At 41.9% G+C, this 24,120-nt stretch overlaps 1 protein-coding gene across 1 annotated transcript in view; it reads right to left on the bottom strand.

Moving 5' to 3' along the window:
* Nucleotides 1–562: 562 nt before the first annotated feature.
* The window catches only part of agbl1 (AGBL carboxypeptidase 1), a gene marked incomplete at both ends in the record, with an annotated part of 147,068 nt that continues 123,510 nt past the window's right edge, over nt 563–24,120 (bottom strand). The window contains 5 exons of the mRNA XM_079224073.1: nt 563–872; nt 15,853–16,007; nt 21,976–22,089; nt 22,237–22,299; nt 22,400–22,531. Coding sequence (XP_079080199.1) covers nt 563–872; nt 15,853–16,007; nt 21,976–22,089; nt 22,237–22,299; nt 22,400–22,531 — 774 coding nt within the window. The remainder of the gene's footprint in view (nt 873–15,852; nt 16,008–21,975; nt 22,090–22,236; nt 22,300–22,399; nt 22,532–24,120) is intronic.

Below are 24,120 nucleotides of genomic sequence, written 5' to 3' on the forward strand. Positions count from 1 at the left end.
AGACACAGCTTGCTGCTGCTCGAGGACGAGGAAATGATAGATCATCGTATTAACGAAAGTTAGTATCAATTAAACACATCCATTGGCATAGAACCAGGAAATCAATGGTAAAGTAGTAAAGCCCGCCTCTTGCTTGATTTGATTGGCTGCCTGGCAATAAAATGTTGAGAATATTTGAATTTCTATCTGGTCGAAGGGCAAAACCTATCTGAAAAATGCACTTTTGAGAAAAAAAAAGAAAAAAAAATTGTTTTCTTGCAGAATGCAATTTTTTTTTTAGGATACCCAATACAAATACAAAATAGAAAAATACACAAAGTGCAGATAAGATCTTTTCCTGGATCATTTTGCAGATTGGAGGTTTTGCACTTTGGCCATCGATATGTGAATCTAAAAAGCAGCGCTTTTTTAGCAACGCGTTTCAATGTGATTGGCCACTAAATGTATTTTAACTCTTTTTTTAAATTGCTGTATAATTTACCACGGTGTTTCTTTTCATTCAAGCACACCTTCCGACAAGGAAAGCTTACAATGCTGAGAAAAGTCGACTTAAAAAAAGGGTTTAACTCATGATTTGTCCATTGACGCTCACACCATTGCGCGCCGTCCTTTTCTCGCCGAGCATCTCGGCGGAGGCCTGTCGCACCAGGTGAGGGAAAAGGCGACCCCTCGCGCTCAACTGCTGCGATTGGCCGATGCTGCCCCGCCGATGTTTCGCTCCCCTGCATCCTCCGTCGTCATTCTCGTCGTCCTCGTCAGCACTGGCCGTGTTGCCATTGACGTCCGAATCCAGATCGGCACTTTTGAGTGCAGGACAGTCAGAGGAATACTCAATCTCTTCGACACAAGGGGGCTCGTCATCTTCGAAGCAGCTGCAGGAGAGAAAAGGAGACAAAACTATGACTTTCACTCAGGACACCGCTATTCGTGTCTCCAAACCAAAAGTCAACAGGGATTTATTTTAAGTTTTGCACGTAAGTAATTCAGTTTTATTACTGATATCGGTTTAGTAATGTAGCCTTTATCTACCAAACGACCGTATGCAACTTTTTACTATTGCTGCATACGTAAGTTACATAACAAGCTAACTCATTTTACAAAACAAACGTTGGGACATGTTGATTGTTTAAAAAAAGAAACACCTATTTAGTTAAATGTTCATGTCGTTTGAATTTTATGTTTAAAATGTTTCTATTAATTACTTCATTTTTAACATTAACACTTTAACAACATGCCGACTGACCAATTGATGTCACAAATGCACACTTATGCGACTTTAATCACAAATCACCTAATTTTGGAAAACATTTGTGTACATTATAATATTATAATATGTATTTATAGCTGAGACCTTTTTTAGTTTAAGTTGCTGCTGGTTAGAATATTCTAACATAAACAATGCACAAAACACAAACCTCTTGAACACCGTTTCAAGTCCAACTGAAAAATAATCAAGTGAAAAATAATGTCAAAGTGACTTTCAAATAAATGTCCAATAGTTTATTTAATAAAAAGGGAAGAATAAAAGGACTTTTTTTCCCTGTCAGATCCGGAAGGGGCTTCTCTGCCTATGATTGACAGCTGAGCTGACAGGCTGAAAACGCATCAAATATCCCTTTTGGGAACTGATTTTTCCTTTCTCGAAAGACGAGGTATATGATTTACAGAACTCATCTGTGAGGCGTAGCAGGAGAAAAACAGAATTGTAGTTGGACCCTCGCAGCATCTAAATGAAAATATCGCAGAGGCCTATAATCTGTTCCAGAATGTCATGTGGTGTTTAAACCGGGTGACATGTTGAGAACTGAAATGGTGTGTTTACACTTCATCAAACGGAAATACTTTTCCACGTCTGTTGCATTATTCGACACGCATTTTAGCTTGACGTATTCCGGTTTCTTTGGGCACTTTGGGATCTCTATTGGATTTCGAAATGAGCAGTGTGGGTGTGAACAAAGCCGGACAACAAAGGTTGTGATACCTCCAACAACCTGTTGCGTATTTTATTTTTACAAATACCATGCTCTGCCCCCTCACACGACGTGACCTTGAGTTCAGCTACAGTCGCTGGGATTGACAGCTGACGGAAAATCCTGGTAATCTGAACACACACACACACACACCACACGTGTGTGAGAGAGCATGTAGAAACACACTGGGACTCTGTTGGGACAGAGAGGATGTGACACGCACACTGATCTCCATCTTATGTGGCTGAGAGAGAGAGGGTGAGAGAAAAAGGAAGAGAGACAGACGGGAAAGAGGGTGTACGTCTAGCATACTGATGACAGCAACTTGGGGTGTGTGTGTGTGTGTGTGGTCTGTCTGTGTGCTGTGAATGGCAATGAAGCAGGACAGCTTGTCTACAGTGTGAGTCAGTACTCTGCAAAACGCTGATTCTCTGCAGGGCCCAGTGTGTATAGCACCCACTGCTGAAACACCAGCAGGTTTGTTTACACTCTGATTTATTGGATTGAATTGCTTTTTCTTTCTTTCTTTTTTCATTTGGGATTCCATCCTCTAAGTTGTGATATCAGACCCAACAGTGTGTAAAAGATGTGCCTGAGCTGGATAAGAAGTCACAGAACAGAGCATTTCAAATGAGCTGCTTTCATCTGTGTCAAAAAGGCCAGAGAAAAATGTATTTAAGGAACACTGGTAATCTTAATTGTGAGGTTAGGCTGTCCTCAGTTGAGTGTCATTGTGAACACTTCTCACTCCCTACTTCAAACAATGACACTCTACGTACTTCCTCTTTTCTCTGCCACTTTCTGCTCTTTACATGACAGTTTCTTTTCAAAATAAAAGTCTGTGTTCACAGGAAACAACTTGGTTTGGGTAAAAGTGTGGATGTGTATGATGCAGTAAGGGAGGCTACGCAGGCTGATCTCATCCAGCGTTTGGAGCTAAAGCTAAAAAAAAACGATGTGCCACAACTGGGAATTTAATTCCGAGTGGACCTATTCATTTGTTTTCACTGTCAACGATGCAGGCTTACCTGCTTGTCATGTGGCGAAATTAGGAAACAAAACATGTAATGTTGAAAAACTCTCCCAGAACAAACACACAGTATTTGCTGGAAAGTATAAAGCTGCAGATGAGCGAAGAAGAGCGATTTCTCAACTGCTGCAGCAAACTGAGCATACTTTCACAAAGTGGATCAAGTCTCCAAACATCACTACTGCTGCTAGTTGTGTGGCAGCTCATGGCAGTGAGACAGGCATCCGTTAGTAAAAACGTATCCATCCTCCTCTGTTTGCAGTGCTCTAAAGTTCAGCGTAGTGTGGACACTCAGTGTAAACATAGCAAAAGATGTGCTTTTTAAAATGGAAACCTCACATGGAGATCAAACCTGCTACCTTGCGATTCCAGGGCGAACACTCGACCACATTAGCCACAAATATTGATAGTAATTCAACATCCGCATAGTTGTGTGTTTAATAGTTTAATTGACCTCAATGTAGGCTGAACATGACTATTTTTTTTGTCTCTTCTTCATAAGCGTTTGATAGTTAAAACATGTAAAATAGCAATACAATGTCAAGAATTGTCTTTATTCTTGTTCTAGAATTTCATAAATACAGCAAACTATAGTTTTAGTATATCTAATATGACTATATATACACAACTTTATAAGCTGTGATTACAAATGGCTTTTGTGGCTCCATAAATTTTTTGGGTGGAAAAAAGGGCAAAATGTCTCTTTGGATAGGAACGGTTGCTGACAGCAACATGTGTCAAATTTCCCCCCTGCCTTAACCTAACTAAGCTTCCTGTGAAGCATTACGTTTATTTTTAAAAGACAGTACGCAAGCCGAAATTTGACACATGTTGCTGGCTTCGTAGGAAAATGCACAAAAATGAGAGGTAACTTTCCTTAAGATATCATCCAAACTGTTGTATTAAGGTATGTTGTGCTGCGCTACATGAGACCTGCACCAGGGGTCCGATGGAAGAACTTCAGAAGTGAAGCATCTCACGGAGTCTGTTCTTGAAAAAAATGTGTGTCACATTCTATTGTCGCTGTCAAGCACCTTTTCCATGCAGGTGGCTAATCGTGATTTGCAGAGCGCCTGATTACCTGCTGTACATCTTTCACATCTAAACACTCGATTCTTTTCTTTTAGCGACTCACCTCTTAAATAAGTCTTATTTTTCATTTCGTTTGTTCTGCTAATGTTAGCTACCTTACTTAGCTTAGCAGCTAGCGATGTCTTCCTTCTATACCTCTCCTGCTCTCCATTGCTCAGCGTGTCACATGTTTAGCTATTCACCTGCCTTCTTTAATGATAACGATACATGTAATAAGTGTAGTTTATTTGCTAGGTTGGAGGCAGGTCTCAGTGGGTTAGATGCACGGCTCTGCACCATTGAAGCTCAGACGTTAGCTACGTTAGCCAGCCCAACTCCCATAGTCGGTGCGGACCAACTAGCTTTAGTTTCTATTAGCATTAACAGTTTCCCAGCAGCCCCCAAGCAGCTGGGAGACTGGGTATGAAGGAAAGCAGAAGCCTGGATCTGAGCAGCCCTCTGGACACCTCTAACCGGTTCTCCCCCCAGTCAAATGTATTTCTGGGGCCATAGCGGGCGACGTTGAGTCTTATTTAAAACTGTTGGCTGAAGATGAACGTAAATACAGTAAGATTGTAATACACGTCGGCGGTAATGACTCCCAACTTCGCCACTCGGAGGTCACTGAAGTCAAAGTGGAATCAGTGTGTGCTTACGCCAAAACAATGTTGGACGCCATACTTTTCTCTCGCTCTCTCCCAAATATGGTTGCTGATGAAATGTATAGCCGCATGTCAACATTCCACCGTAGTGTTGCATTTATCTCATTTATCTCATTGTTGGATTCGATTGGCTTCTGTCAGAGTACAGGAACTGACTCACTGCTTTAACCACATCATCGACTTTGTTCTTACATATGGCATTCACGTGGAGCATTTAATAGTGTTTCCTCAGAACCCTCTTTTATCAGACCATTGCCTTTATACTACCAGATTGTATGGCGTTAGGCAGGAGTTTTTACACCAGATGTCTAACTGGCAATGCTGTTGCTAGATTTAAGGAAGCTATTCCTTAAGTATTTGATTCATTACCATGTCTCAATATAACAGAGGACTCCTGTGCCAACTTTAGTCCGTCCCAGATTGATCAGTTTGTCGATGGTGCTACTGGCTCACAGAGTAACACTGGACTCGATAGCCCCTCTAAAAAAGAGGATCATTAAGCAAAGGAGGCTCGCTCCATGGTATAACCCTCAGACCCGCATATTGAAGCAAGCATCACGGAAGCTTGAGGGCATATGGCGTTCCAACGGTCTGGAGGAGTCTCAGTTGGTTTGGCGGGATAGTCTGAGAACATATAAGAAGGCCCTCCGTAATGCCAGAGGAGCCTATTGCTCATCACTAATGGAGAAAAACAAGAACAACCCTAGGTTTCTCTTTAGTACTGTGGCCAGGCTGGCTGAGTCATAGCTCAGTGGATCCGTGTATTCCTACAGACCTCAGTAGTAATGACTTTATGAACTTCTTCAATGATAAGATTCTGGCTATTAGAGGCAGGATCGGGGATCTTCTGCCCTCGGCGATTGTCGGTGCAGCCTCAGGTGGGATGGCTTTGGTCCCAAAGTCTTAAAAAGTAGGTTGGGAACCAGCTTCCACTTTCTGTGTGTGGGGGGCAGGCACTGTCAGCTCATTTAAGAGTAGACTTAAGACTTTCCTCTTTGATAGCGCTTATAGTTAGGGCTGACTCAGGCTTATAGTTGCGGGGCTGGCTCAGGTTTGCCCTAGATATGCTGCTATAGGCCTAGACTGCTGGGGGACATCTTAGGATACACTGAGCTCCTCTTCTCTCCTTCTTTCTCTCCTTCTGGATAAATTGTCTCTTCAATGCAGATTACTAACTCTACTTTTTTCCAGGAGCCTCTGTACTTCCTCGACTCAAGTTTCAACGGACCGTGTCTGTCTGGAGCCGGTCGTGCCTGCTGCGATGGACTGTGGCTGGTCGTGCCTACTGCCATGGATCGTGGCTGTGTCTGGAGCCAGTCCTGCCTCCCGCCATGGCCCTGCTGATGCCCCTCCTCTCTACCTCCTTCTGCTGACATGGATCGTGTTTATCTGGATCGTGGACCATGCCTACTACTCATTATATAAATCATTTCTGTCATATTCATTGAATGTGCTGTAACTTCGTTACGTTATTCATTCTGGTCACATGACATCTATTGCTTCTGTCCATCCGGGGAGAGGGATCCTGCTCTGTTGCTGTCCCTCAGGTTTCTTCCCTGTGAAATGGTTATTACTATCTTTATTTGGGGGAGTTTTTCCTGATCCGATGTGAGGACAGGGATGTCATGTGTACAGATTGTAAAGCCCTCCGAGGCAAATTTGTATTTGTGATGTTGGGCAACATAAAATAAACTGAATTTAAATATTTCGCAGACACGTATCCAGTATAGAGCTGTTTTTATTTGAGGTTTTCCTGTTTTATATTATTGAATTGAATCTGTATACTATGCGTTGTGTTCTTTTCTTTCCCCTTCAGGCCAATGGTATGGATGTTTCTTGTTGATCTTGAAAGGTATTTGTTCTGGATCAAATCATATTGCATCAAAACCTTCAACTTATGCTCCAGCATGTATTGCATTTGAAATGCACAATAATGAATATATATATATATATGTGTTTTGCATACATTAAAGACACGTTTGCAGTTCATTTATTAGCCATATGTGGTGTCACAAGCTTGGACGTGTCAGTTTTCACTTGTTACATGCACAGTGTTTTCTTTTCAAAATGAACTTCTGTGTTAACTGCGAGCTAGTGCAGACCTGCTTTCCATCACGCCTCAGGTGGCCAAGCAGGGTGAGATGCGCTGGAGTGTGCAGATTCAGGGTGCTGCTGAGGAATCACATGTACAGAACCCTCCTAGCAGGCCGTCACAATGTAGTTTAACCCGCTTTTCTACCATAGTGAAACAGGTGAAGTGTTATTGGATGAGCTCTGCTTAACAGATGCCAAGCATCGCCCGTGCGCAGACAGAAGATGAGGAACAGGAGCTGTGCATGAACTGTGCAATGAGAAAATAAGCTAATAGGGAAAAATAAGTATAATACATGTAGTGTATTTGTGAAAAACAATTACATCTTAAAATAACTATAACTTTGTGATTCTGTTTAGGCCAACAGAGAAGGCTGAGCATGCCCTGACAGCCCGCCACTGCGTATTTCGGGTTAAAACAAGTACCTTTGTCATATAAATGAATGATGCTTGTTATGATCTGGTGTTAGTTGAGTACTTAAGTAACAAAAAGGGCTAAATAAGTCAACATTGAAAGCAGTTTCTTGAGTTAATATCCAGTGTTTGAATTCAAATCTAATAAACATGATGCATATGCACTACGTATACATACTACAGACCTGCAATCAATCCTCCATACATAATTCAGGTTTCAACCGGTATCATTCGGAGGATCCTATGTGAGCCTAGGACCATACTTTTTGAAGGTAACAATCGAAAACACGACAGCAAAGTGTAAATATGGTGGACGGCTACAGCAATAGCGCTTGGAATACCAACGCAACACATCGGGAACACTTGTTTCAAGTAGTTGAAAGGGAATATCAGGGCAGCGCTAAATGTACCCCACTGAGCACAGCAGGTTGCAGGGCCCTGGCAGTCCGCCATGCTAATCGTAGCGCTAAGCTCGAATTCTGACAGTGCTTTTTTTTTTGTCAAGGACATGGAGAAGATCAAGTGGGGGTGCATTGAGAGAGAGAGAGAGAGAGAGAGAGAGAAAAAAGATGATAAGAACGCACAGAATGTGGTGTAGAGACAGAGTGTGCATGAGAGACAGACAGAGAGAGAGGCAGTCAGTGTCTTATGTGCAAGCGAGAGAGCACTGAGGGAAAGGCACTGGAGGCTTGGCCTTAACTCCACACTCAGTCTTGACTCAGGCTTACTAAATATCTCTTCCCTTCACAAATATCTCTTTTATATCCTTGGGTCCGCTTCTGCCGGGAAAAAAAAAGTTTCCCAGAGCTCAACTCTCAAGAGTTCCTCTGCTACAAACAGAAATAGAAAGTTGCTGCAGAGGAAGATGTCTATGACATCAGTCCAGAGGTATCTGAAAAGACTGAAGGCGAAAAAAAAAAGAGGGAAAAAAAACAGCAGACAATAAGCAGAGATTAGGACGTGACCCTGGTTAGTTTCTCACTAGCTAATAAAGGAATTGTTCTTGATTATAAATATAAAGAGTGATATGAGTAGATCAATAGGAATCTTGTTTGTGTGTGTGTGTAAGTACAAGAGTGGAGTTAATGCATGGGTTAGCCTAGCTACATGTAAACAGTGGTACATGATATCGTCCTCGTCGAAACACGAACCAGCATCTTAGGCCGTATCGGAGGCGTTTCCGATGCTAGTAGCGTATCGGAACAACTCTACCAAACATGGGTGGTCCCCAATGAAACATTTTGTCCATATGTCAAAGTGCCCGAAGGTCCTACCTTGAGAGACACTATGCTATGCATCATCAATGCTTAGGATGGGTTAAATGTTGAGGTCATGCTTCATGTGGGTATTACCTCCGGTTCTGTAAAGTGAAGCCAATGCAGAAGTGCCTTACATTTGCATTCTCTCGAATGTCCACCAGGGGGCGACTCCTCGGTTTGTATAGAAGTTTATAAGAAAATGACTCTACTTTTCTCTTGATTTATTCCCTCATTAAACATTATAAACATGAGTTTATGTCTCAATCTCTAGTTTTAAGTCTTCTTCAATACAGCATGATGCTCATTTAGTAAATGATGGTCCATTTAGAGTCAAACAGACCATAAAGCAGGTTATGCTTTAGGGCGGGGCTAGAAGGTGATTGACAGGTTGCTACCAGAGCTGTATACTGTAGCGTAGGTTTCCCTTCCAATACTATTCAACCATAATTTATACAAGATCAGATGACTATATCAGATGACTAAAAAGCAAAGGAAAACGTCAAGTGATTGATGTCCTGAGGTGCGCCTTTAATTGTTTTTTGAATGGCAGATTATTACCAGTATGAGTACTATGAGGAGGTAGTGAATTCCAAGCAGTAATTGCACGAAAAATAACTATGTTTGAGGTTTGTTCTTGGGGTTGGAGGTATCAAGTGACCTAAGCTAGCGTTCCTTGTGAGATGGTTATGTCTGTTAAATGTATATTGTAATTGATTGAAGAAATATTCAGGTGTCTGATTAAATACTACCTTCCTGAAAAACGTGAGGAGGATATAGTGAAGTTGAGTTTCCACTAAGAAACAATGACAGGCATCATGGTCTATAACATCAAACGCAGCACTAAAGTCAAGCAAGACTGTGCCGACCATTTTCTTATTGTCCATCTGTATCAGCCAGTCATCAGTTAGCTGGGCCAGGGCAGTTGCTGTTGAGTGATTCGTGTAGTCTCTTGAACAGCAGAGTTTATGGTAAATCTGAACTCAGGAAGGTGTTGGTCCCATTTGCCATGATTGTTCCCCACATAAGAGACTATCATACATTTTAAAGTACGATTTACTCTTTCAGTCATATTTGTCAGGCAGTCGTGGGCTTGGGAGTCAGTCCATTGTTTGCAGAGTTCACGAAACAGTGAATAAAAGATCAAAATCAAGTAATATAAACAGTAATAGAAAACAATAAAAAAAACAGTAAAGAAGAATATTAAATATACAGACTGAATAAAAAAAAAGTATATAAAAGTACTTGAACCATATTGCACGTGTTGGATATTGCACCAGGTGAATGGTTAAAGTATTCAGAAGTGTTCATATGTGTTTAAAGTGATCAAAGTGTCAAAGTGTTCGTGGTCTACTGAGAGCTCAGCATATTGTGCAGCCTGACAGCAGTGGGAAGAAAGGACTTGCGGTACCTCTCCCTCAGAAACCGGGGATGAATACCCCATCTTGTGAAATCGGCTATTGCTGGTGCTGTGGCAGATTGCAAGGGAGAAAACTCCACCCAGCAGGTATAGTAATTCACTGCAACCGATAAGTATTCATGTCTTTCGAGACTTCTAGGTAGGGGACCCATAATGTCAATCCTCAACATCTCATTAGGGCCTGTGAGAGTGGGTTGTTGAATCTTTCCAGCCGGTTTCTGATGATCTGCTTTCAGACTCTATGAAGTAGCCTATTGGCCAATGTGGTCTGTATTGTTTCTCAGAGTTTTTTGTACTTTTTGAAAATGCCGGAATGTCCACTTAGAGAGTTGTCATGATATACCTGAAGTATCTCTGGAACAAGACTATGAGGAATGTAAAGTCGATAGTGGAATTGGTTTGGAATTGTTTTTTCCCGATGGACTTTATCTTCAAAGGTAACTGTAACGACTCTGCGTTACCCCGTGAGTTTCGGGCGGCACACAAGGCAACACACTCTGGACTTGGTTAACAAGCTTTATTGAAAGACTCGTGTGCGCTCTCGGCCTCGCCCCTGAGCACACCTGCCGTCTCTGATCAGCTGTCTGTCGCTTCAGCTACGTCGCCTCGGCTCACCGCTCTCTCTTCCGTTCATCAGGCGCTACTCCTGTTTTAACGGGGAGACACACATACACACAATTGCCCCCAGCTGCGGCTGATTACCTCATGACGGCACCTGTTCCCTTGAACCACACCCTCGCTCAATTCCCTCTGCAGCTGCACGCAACCCCGCCCCACCACCACAGTAACAAAATCCTGTTCCATTTTTTTGTCTCTTTTCCCTTTCCTGTATTCCACAATAAAGTCAAACCTTTGCAACCTTAGTGCCCATCTGATCAGGCGACTTGTAGTCTTTGTCGAAGAAAGAACCCATTTCAAGGCAGAGTGATCTGTGATAATAGTAAAGAGCTTGGTTTCGAGATAATGTTGCCATCTTTCTAGAGCCCAAATGATGGCTAGACATTCCTTTTCTGTTACAAAGTAATTCCTTTGTGTGTTTACATCGGCTGGCATAAGCAAGAACTTCTTCAACTCCATTTCCTGTTCTCTGGGTTAATACAGCTCCAAGACCCACATCACGTATAGACCAGGAATGGTAAATCAGGATTTGGGTGACCCAAGATAGGTGGCGAGATCAAACAGGACTTCAGTAGGTCAAAGGCCTGCTGACATGGTTGATTCCAGATAAAAGATCTTCCCTTTTTCTTTAGGTAATTCAGAGGCTGAGCAATTTGAGAAATCTGATACAAACTTGTGATACCATCGAGCAAGCCCCAAGAACCTCTGAACTTCCTTGAGGTTTGTCGGCACTGGATATGAACGAATTGCCTCGACTTTGTCGGGATCACCACTGACTCCTTTACCAGAGACAATATGTCCAAGAAATCTGATTTCTTGCATTCAGAATCTAGACTTCTTGAGGTTGATTGTCAGATTGGCTTTGCAGAGTCGATCCATCACAATCCGTAGATGCTCAAAATGCTGAGTTATTGATGACAAATATACAATTATATCATCTCGATAGACTAAGCAGATTTCACCACGCAGGCCAACCAAGACCCTCTCCATGAGCCTTTGGAAGGTGGCTGCCGCATTCTTGAGACCAAAGGGCATGACATTAAAATGATATAATCCAGTGTGTGTGACGAAGGCAGTTTTTGCTTTGCTAGCCGGATCCATGGGTACCTGCCAGTATCCACTATTTAAATCAATTGTGGTGAAAGAAAGAGATTCAAGGATTTCATTTATGTTTGATAGAGGATACGCGTCGGTTTCAGTGACAGCATTAACGTGCCGAAAGTCCACACAAAATCTGTGTTGTTTTATAGGTACACAGAACCCTGTTTTATAAGGCCGTTGTTTTATAGGCACACAGTTTGTGGTATAGATGGTGTGTTGCAGAACATCAGTTTTCCCAGGATCATTACTACAGACCTTTGGTTTAGACTCAAGGAACTGTCGTAATTGTTTTTTTTCTCCATCTTGCAATTTAGACACAGCAATGTTGATGTAGTCTTTTACTTCCATCCACACAGGCCTATGGGAGGAGGTACATAAATTATTGACGCTGTCAGGGAGGGGCACGGCTAGTCTGTGCTTTTAATTTTCCCTTTCCGCTACAATACAGAGTCTCTGCCACAGCGTCTCACCTCGCCTGGTTGCAAAAAAAACAAGGTGTCTGCCAAAATCCAAGATGGCAACGGCAAGAATGCCGAACTCGAGGCTTCAAAGCTACAGTCCACAGACCAATAGGTGACGTCGCGACAACTACTTCCACTTCTTAAATACAGTCTATGTGTATTCGCCTGTCTATGTGGGTTCATGAGATTTACTGGACGGGGAAACATTTCGGCTAATCCAGTTTGGTTGAAGAGCCGAAATTGGGCGAAGCCTGGTTCAAGTAATACGCTACTTTCGTGGTATCTGTCCTGCCCCTCCACTGTGATTGGTCCAATCACACTGGGCAAAAAGTGACAGGAACAAGCGTAGTGTTTTACCCAAAGTCCCCAAGAAAATTTCAGTTCTAAAAATGCGGATCAGAATAGACGCTTGACACCTCATAATGCTGTCGGCCTCCGTAGCACAGAATCCTTTTCAGTAGAGGAATACAGACCAAGCATCAGCCTTTCAATATGACACACTGCTGCTTCTCACACACACACACACACACACACACACACCGGTGTTTACATCTCAGATCCTATTAGCTTCGTTGTCAGACGGTGCCCAATCGACTGTGACCACATCAGCGGTGCCCACTCAGCTGTGATGACATCATTACCTCGCGGGCAGAGGAAACGACACATCGAGCTAAACAGCTGCGCAGCTCACCAGAGGACAGCGCGCTGGCAGCAGAGCCACACAAGCAGCGCATGAAGCATATGTTGTACTTTATCGACAAACACACCTGCTCCAGTGGGTAATAACATGTTTACTGTAGAGCTGCAACGCTGCCCGTCTGTGAACGTCACTCGAATCGGATCAGATATTATGCACAGGAATATGTTTATTTAAAAGAACAATTTATAGTTTTTTGTCTCACTACCAACTCAAAGTTAAAGCATTTAATTTTGTCCTTATTATTTGTAGGCAATCATGCCAATACAATCAAACTTAAATATATGTCAGAGGCTTTTTAAACAATGATTGTAATGTTTTGTACATTGTTTTGTGCATTGTATTGTCTATTCACAATGATTCAAGATTCGAGCGACTCAGCAAAAAAACAACACACACCTCAGTTTTACCCAAACCAGCAAGCCAGCAACTCAAGTAGGGCTGCAACTAACGATTATTTTAATAATCGATTAATCGGTTGATTATTTTTTCGATTAATCGATGAATCGGATAAAAACATTTTTTATCAAAAAAGCGTTCATTTCCAACCCTTTATTCAAAAACAGAAGTGACAGTGCAAAACATCTTCAGAAAGTGCACACACGGGTTGCTCCTTGAACATGCCTGAGCTGTTAATTAAAACAACAAAATGGACTAACACTAAAAACATACACATCTATGCTTTACATCTGCCAAATGTGAGCCCTTTTTACTGTAATTGATCCCTCCAGAGGATGCATTTACATACCCTGCTTTATCAATATGTATGAAATACTGGGACAGAGGGAAGCTGTACTGCTCCATATAGAGCGTCCTCTTCCTTAAAGTCTTTCATTCTGGGTCTCTTATGACCACGACGTCACGTTGTTGGCTAAGCCCAACGACGTGATTTGCTTCATTCTACTTAAAGTAAAGTAAGTAAAAAAAAAAAAAAACCTACAGCCAGATCCGCCGGTGTGCCGGTTTAACGTTAACGAGTGACAGCGTGAACTGAACCAGACCGGGGGGTGACGGCATGTTCCATCACGTTACGTTTTTTTTAAAGACTGAACTGTAACGGAACATAACGTAACTTTAACGACAATACACAACCCAAACACGTTAGCTAACGTGATAGCAAGTTGACTAGCTTCCATTAAAAACAAGTTTGAGGAACATGAAGACGCCGATTGGCCAAGACTCGTCAAAGGTCTTCTATTTTTGAGAACATCACGACCTCAGCATTTCTCGTGTCTCACTCCAATCTCAGAAACGCTGGCCGGCCAGTTGCTCTGCTCCGCTCTTTTTTTTTCTCCGCGACTTATTGCTTATTGACACAACGAATCGATGATGAAATTCGTTGCCAACACTTTTGATAATCGATTTTTATAGATTTTATCGATTCGTTGTTGCAGCCCTAAACTCAAGTACGTCCACAAAATTCACATCGCACGCCGAGTGAGAGAGCCAACAGGCAATGAAATGCAACAAGAGTACATGTGTAAAAAGTTGATATCTTTCTGACACACATACACATACTACAGAGGCGGCGCCACATCCTCATGTAACAGGAGAAATACCTGCTGCTGTGGAGCACCTGTCATCAACACAGATCTCCTTTCCCAGTTTTGCACATCCACAATTCCTTTCCCAGCCTCCTTTTCTCACCCCTTGTTTTAGCCCCGCCCATGGGTGGAGTGGGGGACGACAAGGAAGCGCATTGGACAGATAGATAGAGAGGTCAGAGGTAATAAACGCTGTGTTGCTTAATTATCCAGAAACGACAAAAGAAATCAGTGATGGATCTCTGTCGTTCGTATACGAGCGGCGGGGGTAATTTTTATGAATGAAATACTGCGTTGCTGACCTGGCGAGCATCCCAACGCACCTCGACCAAAAGAGACGCGGTGGAAGGAAGAAATGTGAGAAAAATGCCAAGATGGACACAAAGGCTGCCGAGGGACAAATCAAGAAAAGTGGCAATACATAAATAATGACGTCAGAGGCGACTGGAGGGATAAAGAGGCCAATGTTAAAGGAAAGAAAAAATAAGTGAATTAGATTTAATGAAACAATAAGTGTGTATTCAGGTGAGCACAAATCCCACCCCACAGCCCCATCCCCCACACTGTCACAGCTCACTGGGGAGATTGAGCGGCTGTCTGAAAATCAATGAGAGCCGTTCAGCTCCACTTTAGATCCACGCATCAATCACCACGGTGAGGGATCCTCGGCATAGCGTGTCTGAGCTGTGTGTGTGTGTGTGTGTGTCTTTGTGGTTTGTTTGTTTGTTTGTTATCAAAGCCACCGGTTCTCATGTCTCTTGCTTCACACACCATAAAAGTGTGAAAATTAGTAAAAAAAAAAAATCGAGAGAGCGGCCCGGCCATCTCATCTGTGGAACTCGGTGTCCTCTTTTAAATCTACTCTAAAACTCACTTTCATGTCTCTTTCTCAAACAAATGTTTTTTGCTGTGTCTTTACTTTTATTCTTCAGTTCATTTTGAAAGGTGATGATTTATTATTTATTTTTAATGAGGCCATACTTGATTGAGGATGTTTAAAGCTGTGTTAATCTATTATTGTTGTTATTTTAAAAATAGAAAGGTCCCTGACATTAGACCTCAAAAAACAAGGTGCATGATAAAAACATAGAATAATAATAATTTAGCAAGTAGTGAATACATATCTATCTATATATACATACACACAATCCCACCTTCCAGGACGAATTAACAGTACAGTCTGAAGTCTCTTAGGTCAAATCCCGCTCGCATTGGGATCCGATCAGCCGGACCGCGTGCATGGAGTCCTGATCTGTGTTTGACAGCACGTGGACACAATCCGGACAATTTATCCAACGCAAGGCTTCGTCATAATAATGTTCATGCTACATGTGAACATCCTGCCAGATGTGTCGGTACCCTGTACGCATCACTCTTTCCTGCTAAATCTAGCCATGCGTCTAAACCAAAGTGAATGTCCTCACTCCCGGAGGATTATCTTCGTTTTGTTTTTCCCCTGCCCATAAAGAGGCCACATGTAACGGGGGCTGGGCCCCTGGCGCCAGGCTGCGTCTTACTTGTGAGACTTGTGGTCCAGGCCGTTGTGGTCCAGGTCGACGTGGCTGATGAGCCTCTGGCTGTAAAGGGTCTTCACGTCTTTGATCACGGACAGCAGACTGTGGCAGAACTTCACGCCCATCTCCTGCAGCTCCCTGGTTCCCGTCTGCAGGCCCTACACACACACACACACACACACACACACACACACACACACACACACACACACACACACACACACACACACACACAGTTGAAAGGAATTGTGTCTGATCCAAGCTAGCATTCATGTTTCATATAAAATTCATATTTACATAAATGTATTTATTTTGCGCAGCAGACACGGCAGCACGCAGCCTTTCTGCTTGATTTATTGATTTGATATTTATTGATTTGTTTGTGTTAATTAAATGATATGAAAGGATTCATTATTAATCGGCACCATGACTGATTCCAGATGAATTTGTCATCTTCACCTACTTTCCGTTGGCTTTGGGTCAGACTCGGAGATTCATGTGAAAAAGAAACTTGTTTCCCAAAGTCTCTCCACAACAGAGCCGCGACTCGTTGACTTTGACTCGTTGACTCCAATTCTCTCCCCCGTCCCTCTCTATCCCTCTCTCGCAGCTCAATAGTCTACACGGCAGTGTGTGTGGCTGTTTGAGTGCTTTGGTTCCGTAGGTGTCCTATTTCCCATGAGGCTTCAAATAGTTGTTCGAAACGTGTACGTGTGTGTGTCTGAAAGATGGCTGTTCAATATTTCAAAGAGCAGCAGAGGTTTACATGTGCAGCAGGAACAGAGCATGCTTGCTTGCCTCAGAAACAACTTATGTGTGTGTGTGTGTGTCCTCATTTTACGTTTAAAGATCAAAACAAATTTAGATCGAGACATGAGCCAGAAAATCCTAAAATGGGAGAAGTGGGTTTTACACAGCCGAGGACGGTGGAGCAAATGGACTGTCCTTTAAAAACACCTGTCACTTCATTCCAACATGGACCTCTATTCAGGCCAGTGATGTTTTTGTGTAAAAGTTTCCAATTCCACTGCCATGTTTTTGTCTTTGTGGTTCTTTTTCTTTTGTTACGAGCACATTGAGAAAAAAGGGCACGCTGCTCTTTAAGAAGGGTTTAGAACACTCTTATTTAAGGAGGATTTTGTTCTTGTTATTGTTTTTTTGGCGACCCCTGTGGACAAAACTGGTAATGTTTATTTTTTCGCTCACCAAAGGCCCTTTGTGCGGAGCTAAAATGAGAGGTTTTCCAGTCTGACAGTCCTGGAGGCCGCACCGGAGTCTGAGCTTAAGCAGTTTCTGGTGCAACCTGCACAAGGTCATCTGATTTTGCACAGAATATGACCGGACAAACCTAGAATAACGATATAGAAATAGCCAGTCTTCTTTCTCTCTGATGGTCCCGTTTCCTTATGTAGGTCACATTGAGGCATCACTATACTATTGAGATTATTTTATAACCAGTTAAAAGTTCCTCACAGTTCCCACAAGGGGGACACTAAAGATGAATAAGGCTCGGGTTATTACATTTTTCCTGAACATGTATTCTCTGAAATATCTGCAAATCTGTATGCAACATTGTTGGTGTGTGTGTGTGTGTGTGTGTGTGTGTGTGTGTGTGTGTGTGTGTGTGTGGAGACGCCACAAAAGTTGAGTGGTTTTGCTCCTTTCTTCCTCAGGTGAAAATGTATTTTTGAAAGAGTTGATTATTACATAACTGTTTACTGGCTTGAAGTCGTCGTGCCTCTGAAAGGAGACTGGGTGACAGGATGAGGCACAATTGATTGAAATCAATCGAAAACCAAATCCCGACGACTCTCACAGTGAGTGTGATAAGAGTAAACATCTCAGAGTTGAAACTTTTGAAACAAATCAATATCTCAAGACCTACTGCATGGGTTCGCCTTTCTATCCAATTTAACAGGATATTGTATCATACATTACATTCTGCATCATACATACATAAACTAATCAATATTCTTTATTAATATTCAATTCAAAAAGGTACCTCAGTGAAATGATCTTTTCAGTCTCTTTTAGCACATTCTTTTTTTATTATTTATTATTTACTATAACTGTTTATTTTTTACAAGAAATACATTTAATTCACCAATTTCTACATGTCATGAATTAGTAAATAATTAAGTGGACAGAAAAGCATCTTAAGTTGAAGTAATTCATGAGTAAATACAATTTAAATGTTACACAAACTGTAATATAATTGGTTAATAGCCATAAGTAAGTCAAGTACTTGATAATCTCTCTGCTTTTTACTGATTATCATTAGATTGTAGTGGAACACGTGTTGATTCATAAATAGCTCTTTATCGTTGATAATGTATCCATGGCTTTGTCCCAACTGGGACTCAAACCGGCGTCCAGCAGAATATTTGTGTACTGGTTAAGGAAACTGCACTAGATGAGAGTTTCCAGCATCGAACACAACGTTAATAATACTGCAATTTCATTGGCTGTCAAATAATTCCATCTAGTCATGACTGGCCTCCAGAACGGGTCAAATACTACTGCATAAACTACTGTTCCAGTCCCGTTTGAAACCAAGTCAACGCTGACTTATTTAACCTTGGTTAAGTAGTGCAAGTATGTAACAAAATTAACTGCAGTTATTTAACAATCATACTTATTTTAACCCAAACTGTCATAGCAATCTATTCATAAACCAAACCAAGTACTTTTATTGCATAACATAACCTAAAAATGATACAAACATTACCTGGGAGGTTTATTCTGAAGAGACACTATGACTATAAGGAGTGGAAACTGTGCGTTTCCTGCGAACACAAGTTTATTTTGAAAAGACGATGTATCCATGTAATGAGCAGTGTCTGTACATTTCCTGTGAACAGAGGTTTATTTTGAAAAGACGATGTATCCATGTAACGAGTGGAGACAGTACGTTTCCTCTGAATGGACCACGTGCTGGCGCACTAGTTTAGATACCTCTGACTGGCCCAACCTGAGCTTCTGTTTTCCAACATCAGTCATAAATTAAGAGGTTGATGATACACAGATAACATTTTCCTCATCCATGTTGTTCATTTTTTCCCACTCATAACTCGGATTGCGCTTTTATCAGCAGCCTGCCGGTAATTATTCGGTGCTTTCGCACTTACACTATAAAGTGCTGAAGGCTCTTTAAAGCTCTGGTTTTATGAGCTCTATAAATAAAGGTTAGAGCTGGTGACTGCAGGCTGAATGATCAGCCCAGGACTTAATTACACTTTGAAAGAGAGAGAGAGAGATAGACTTCAACCGGCACAAAGATGTCTTTGTGTCACCTACTGAAGTGTCTGTAGCTGTTGCAGCAAACGACAGGTTGATGATGGAGACAAAGAGAGACACTTACTGAGCACGTGCAGCCAGATCAGGTCAAATGATATTTCACATCTCGTTCAATCAGTCCAACGGGTGACGTCAGGACATTGGTGGGCCGTCAGGGCCAGCTAAGCCTTCTCTGCTGGCCTAAACAGAATCACAAAGTTATAGCTATTTTATAATTTCAGTGCAGCTGGTTTTAAAGGAGAGCTTTCATCCAATCAGATTTTCTCCTCCGGTGTCTCTATGGAAGCAAAGCAATTTAAGATGGCCTTTGCAGATTAAAGTACACGGAGAGTGGACATTGTCGTTGATTGTCATAGACTTCAACAAATCAGATCTTTAGTTTGACAAGCTGGGTGTATTCGATTGACGTGCCAGCGCCCGCAAACTCGTGTGGACGTATGATTGGCCAGTGGGCCAGTGTGACTTCTGTCAACACAACAGGAAGCTACTTTGCTGCAACAGAAGAGTTCAGGCTGATTCTTAAGAGAAGTTATGACATGTTTAGTGTTTTGCTTGTTTTAACACTCAATGGCTGAAGGAGGTTTTTTCATCCTGCTTGGCTCTCCGCCGGCACCCACCTCTCGCGAGCTAGGACAGCAGGGAGTTTGGCTGCTGCTGCTGAGAGGAATATTTTGTACCGTATGTTTCTGCAACTGCTGCTAAATATAGAATCGGAAAAATCCACAAATCAGCTGCACGGGTCAAAGTTGAGATTAAAAAAAAAGCTAGTTAATATCATTCATTCTAATCGGCAAGTGCTCTTGTGTGTGTGCGGTGTTTTAGTGCCACAGTTTTGTTGGATTGTTTTGTCATAAGTATTTGAACAGCTCTCTAGTAAGCAGTGTTCTGATGTACGTTTCTGGGGCTTTTATTGTGAAGGGGAAAACGGAAGGAGAGGAGATGTTCCATTGAAGTGAAGTGTGGAAAGAGACCAAAAGTGGTTGCTGTCTTGTGCATCGTTTTGTTGTTTTATTAATAAAGTGAAGTATAGGCACAAGATAAACTCTCGGCTACATAACTAAATGTGACTGGTTCTTGTTGATGTGAACTACATGCATTGTCCGTTAATGACGCAGCATCCTGTCATGCACGTATTTATGTAAACAATATCAGCAGGCACTGAAGGCCTAGGTCGAAAATGCACGGCCCGTCACTGCGTCAGGATGACTACGCCCACTTCTCATATCCAGTCTACGGCGGGGGAATTCAACACAAATCCAGCAAGGTCCAGTGAGAGAATTTCCTCATGCAAAGGTCCGGAACATAACAATAATGTCCAATTTGCGTGATATGATTTTGTGCCATATGTATTGAAGTAGCCAACAGTTGCATTTACATCTGTATGTAGTCAACAGATGACTGTCAAATTAAATAAATAAAGTTCAATTGAATAACACCTAAACAATATTTATTATTACAGATTTTCTGATTATTACAGAATTAAACTGGTTTAATTATAAATAATACATACTCTAATAATAAATACATTAGGTTATCTTATTTCAAGTAAAATAAAGGCTGGATTTAAAACGGAAAGCTTTTGAAAAATGTGACTCTTCAAATAAAGTAATTAATAAAAAAAAGAGAATTAAACTGAATTGTCCTGCAGCTTTAAATTCAGTTTATTCGGGCGTCAAGCGATGTGGGGTTATGAACTTTATCTGTCGTTATTAAATTGAACCACTCTGACCTCAGGGTTCTATGCTCTGACCTCTGCTAAAAAAAAGAAATGTGTGCGCAGGGACTATCTGTGGTTATTACACTTGTTTCAGCTCATTGCTCCTCTCTGTTGACATCATTGTCACATACTTTTTCCAACTATCGGGTCTCCTGTGTCTGTGAATGTGGCACTGGAGTTGAGGGCGGCGCTTAACGGAATACACACATTTGATTGGCCGAGTAGGATCGGGTGAGATGATTTACAAGGCGTGCAATCGATCGGTGCGTTTCCTGGACCACTGAACGAGAGCCGTAAAGGCTAGAAAAAACAATTAAATAGAAGAGATGCATGAAAATGTAATAATTCCCAATCGGTTTTCGGTCCAGAGACAATGGCATCTGGGTCCGGTCCTGCCTATTAGTGACATTGCATTTCATTTAGCTGATGATTTTATCCAAAGCGACTTACATTTTTGCTCTATACACTGTAGACACAGCAACGGGAGCAATTTGGGGTTAAGAGTCTTACTCAAGGACACATCAACATGGACTAGCAGAGCCGGGGCTCTAACCACCGATCCTTGGATTGAAAGACGGGCATGCTAACCACTGAGCCACACTCGCCCTCCGGTCTACGGGATAAACGAACAAAGAAGTCCCAAATGCCTACTCTTCAACCGGTATTAACCTTTTGGGCCGAGATACAGGTGACATCACTTTGCTGTTTCAGAATAACGGTCCGTATGATATCTAATGAAAACCTGCCCCTTTTTTCTAGTCTTTCCTAAAAAGGTCAGGAAACACGTGTCTACTTACGCTCGTTTCATGAATACAGTCTTTTCAAAATAAACTTCCTTCTTCACAAAATACAACTTGGTTTGATGGTTTGAGGCAACACAACTACCTGGTTAGGTTTGGGAAAATATTGTCGTTACTGAGGTATGCAAGTTGCAAACAAATCAACATTAACTTTTCGTGGCCCATCTTCCTGAAGGTAGAAACAAATTTGGCTCAAACTTCAACCTGGACTAAAGGATAGACAGAGTAGATTTTGGTCAGGCAAAACTACCCTCATGGGAGCTTAAAAATACTTCTTTTTTTTACCAGTTTCACACAATCACATGCACACACCTTGTATATTCCCTGGTCACAACCGTTGTGAGTGCTCTCCATGGTGTAACTTCTCAGCACGCCCATTTCCCTCCAGACCACCACCCGGGCCGTGGCAGAGCGGGACTTCTCCACCTGTTCAAGGAGGGATTTGGTTTTCCTGTCACATTAATTGTCTGGTGACTTTAGTGAAAATAAATGAAAATTGTAGGTGAATTAATGAAGCCCTTATAATGTAAATATGATTAAAAAAAGTAACACTTTTTGGGTTATTTTTATTACCAAATAGTTGCAGCTGTTGAAAGAAAAGGCCGGTGCGAGACGATCCAAGGTCTTCGGAATGGTCTAAGAAAGAGAAAGACATTGAGAAGCAACTGCAGAGTTTTGGCTCTTGTTTACAAGTTGTACCTACAATCCACTACTGGGATGTGCATGTGCTTTTTACCCTATATCCTGGGTCCTCTTTCAATCCCACGGTGTTAACAGCAGAGCCAGACTGCCAGAGAGTCTCCTTCACACTGCAGCCGTACAGGAACACGTTCTTCTTCCTCGAGTGGCCGTGGTAGTCACAGAATACCTGGAGGAGGAACAGGTCTTTGCATTTAGGCATGAAGCAGCATTGAAGACGTGGGAGAAGCTTCTCAAACCGACGAACCGTGCCGGATGATCTGACGGGATACTTTGTTTGGAATTATTCCGTGATGTGTAAAATAGTGTCTGCTGTAATACAATCTTTGATCTTCGAAGACTTAACTCCAAACCTGATAAATGATCAAAAATCGACACACAAGTTGTTGGAGCCATATATTTTGTTTGATTACAAATCATGTTATATAATTAATTTGTATGATTTAAAGAGCTGCGATGGTTCGGGCATCTAGTCAGGATGCCTCCTGGATGCCTCCCATTAGAGGTTTTCCAGGCACGTCCAACTGGTAGGAGACCCCGGGGAAGACCAAGGACACGCTGGAGGGATTTTATCTCCCGGCTGGCTTTGGAACGCCTCGGGGTCCCCCAGAATGAGCTGGAAAGTGTTGCGGGTGAGAGAGAAGCCTGGGTCGGCCTGCTGAACCTGCTGCCACCGCGACCCGACCCCGGATAAGCGGCTTGAAAATGGATGGATGGATTTAAAGACGTTCCTTTGCCATGTGAATGGATCTTGTATTCACATTTTATACAATGCCTTTTTTGCATATATTGTTTGTATTGGTCTGATGAGTATCGACTGGTATAAGAGGAAGGGGCGGGACCGAACATCAGGGTTTTATTTTCGTATGTGGACTGGGACATCGGGACAGTCTTTGACCTCACTAGAACATTCATTTACGATAAAAACTGAAGAGTTAGATTTATGATTTGTTTTGTTCGATTCAAGAGAGAATAAATCGACAAAAGGATGGAAAGATTCTGTGCTAAAGGAACAAGTTCTGGATGATGAGGCTTTGCAGACAACCTTATGTGAGGTGGAAGCTATAATGAATGAATGAATGAATGAATGAATATATACTTTATTAATCCCCAAGGGGAAATTTAGTGTCGCGTAGCAGCCATTTACACAGAAAATAAGATAAGATATAAAAACAACAGGGATGAAAGATATATAAAAATATATATAAATATAAAAATAACAACAACAATAAAATAGCTGTATGAAAGAAAGAATAACAGAGTATTAATTTAGGAATTTAATTAAATTAACCTTAAACAGTAGAGGTGCAAGAGTGCAAGTATGTATGTGCATATTAAGGTGTAAATGCAAATATAATAAAAATAACAACAACAACAAACAATAGACGAGTGCAAAAATGCAATAAATGTATATAATCGTATATTTGTATATAATATGATATGTTAAGTGTAGGTAACTATGAACATGTACAGTGTTTACATTGTCTAATTCACAGAGGGACTAGCAAGCAAGTGGTGACTTGTTGTAAAGCCGTATTGCTGTCGGCAGGAATGTTTTCCTGTAACGGTCCTTCTTGCAGCGGAGCGTGAGGAATCTCTTAGAGAAAGTGCTCCTCTGGCCTTGCAGTAGGTGGTGGAGAGAGTGGTCCAGGTTGTCCAATATGGACAAAAATTTCTTCAGCGTCCTCCTCTCCACCACCTGCCCCAGAAACTCCTGCTTGCAGCCGATGATGGAGCCGGCCTTCTTAACTAGTTTGT

The sequence above is a fragment of the Taurulus bubalis genome (genome assembly GCF_910589615.1).
Source record: "Taurulus bubalis genome assembly, chromosome: 9".
Lineage (NCBI taxonomy): Eukaryota > Metazoa > Chordata > Actinopteri > Perciformes > Cottidae > Taurulus > Taurulus bubalis.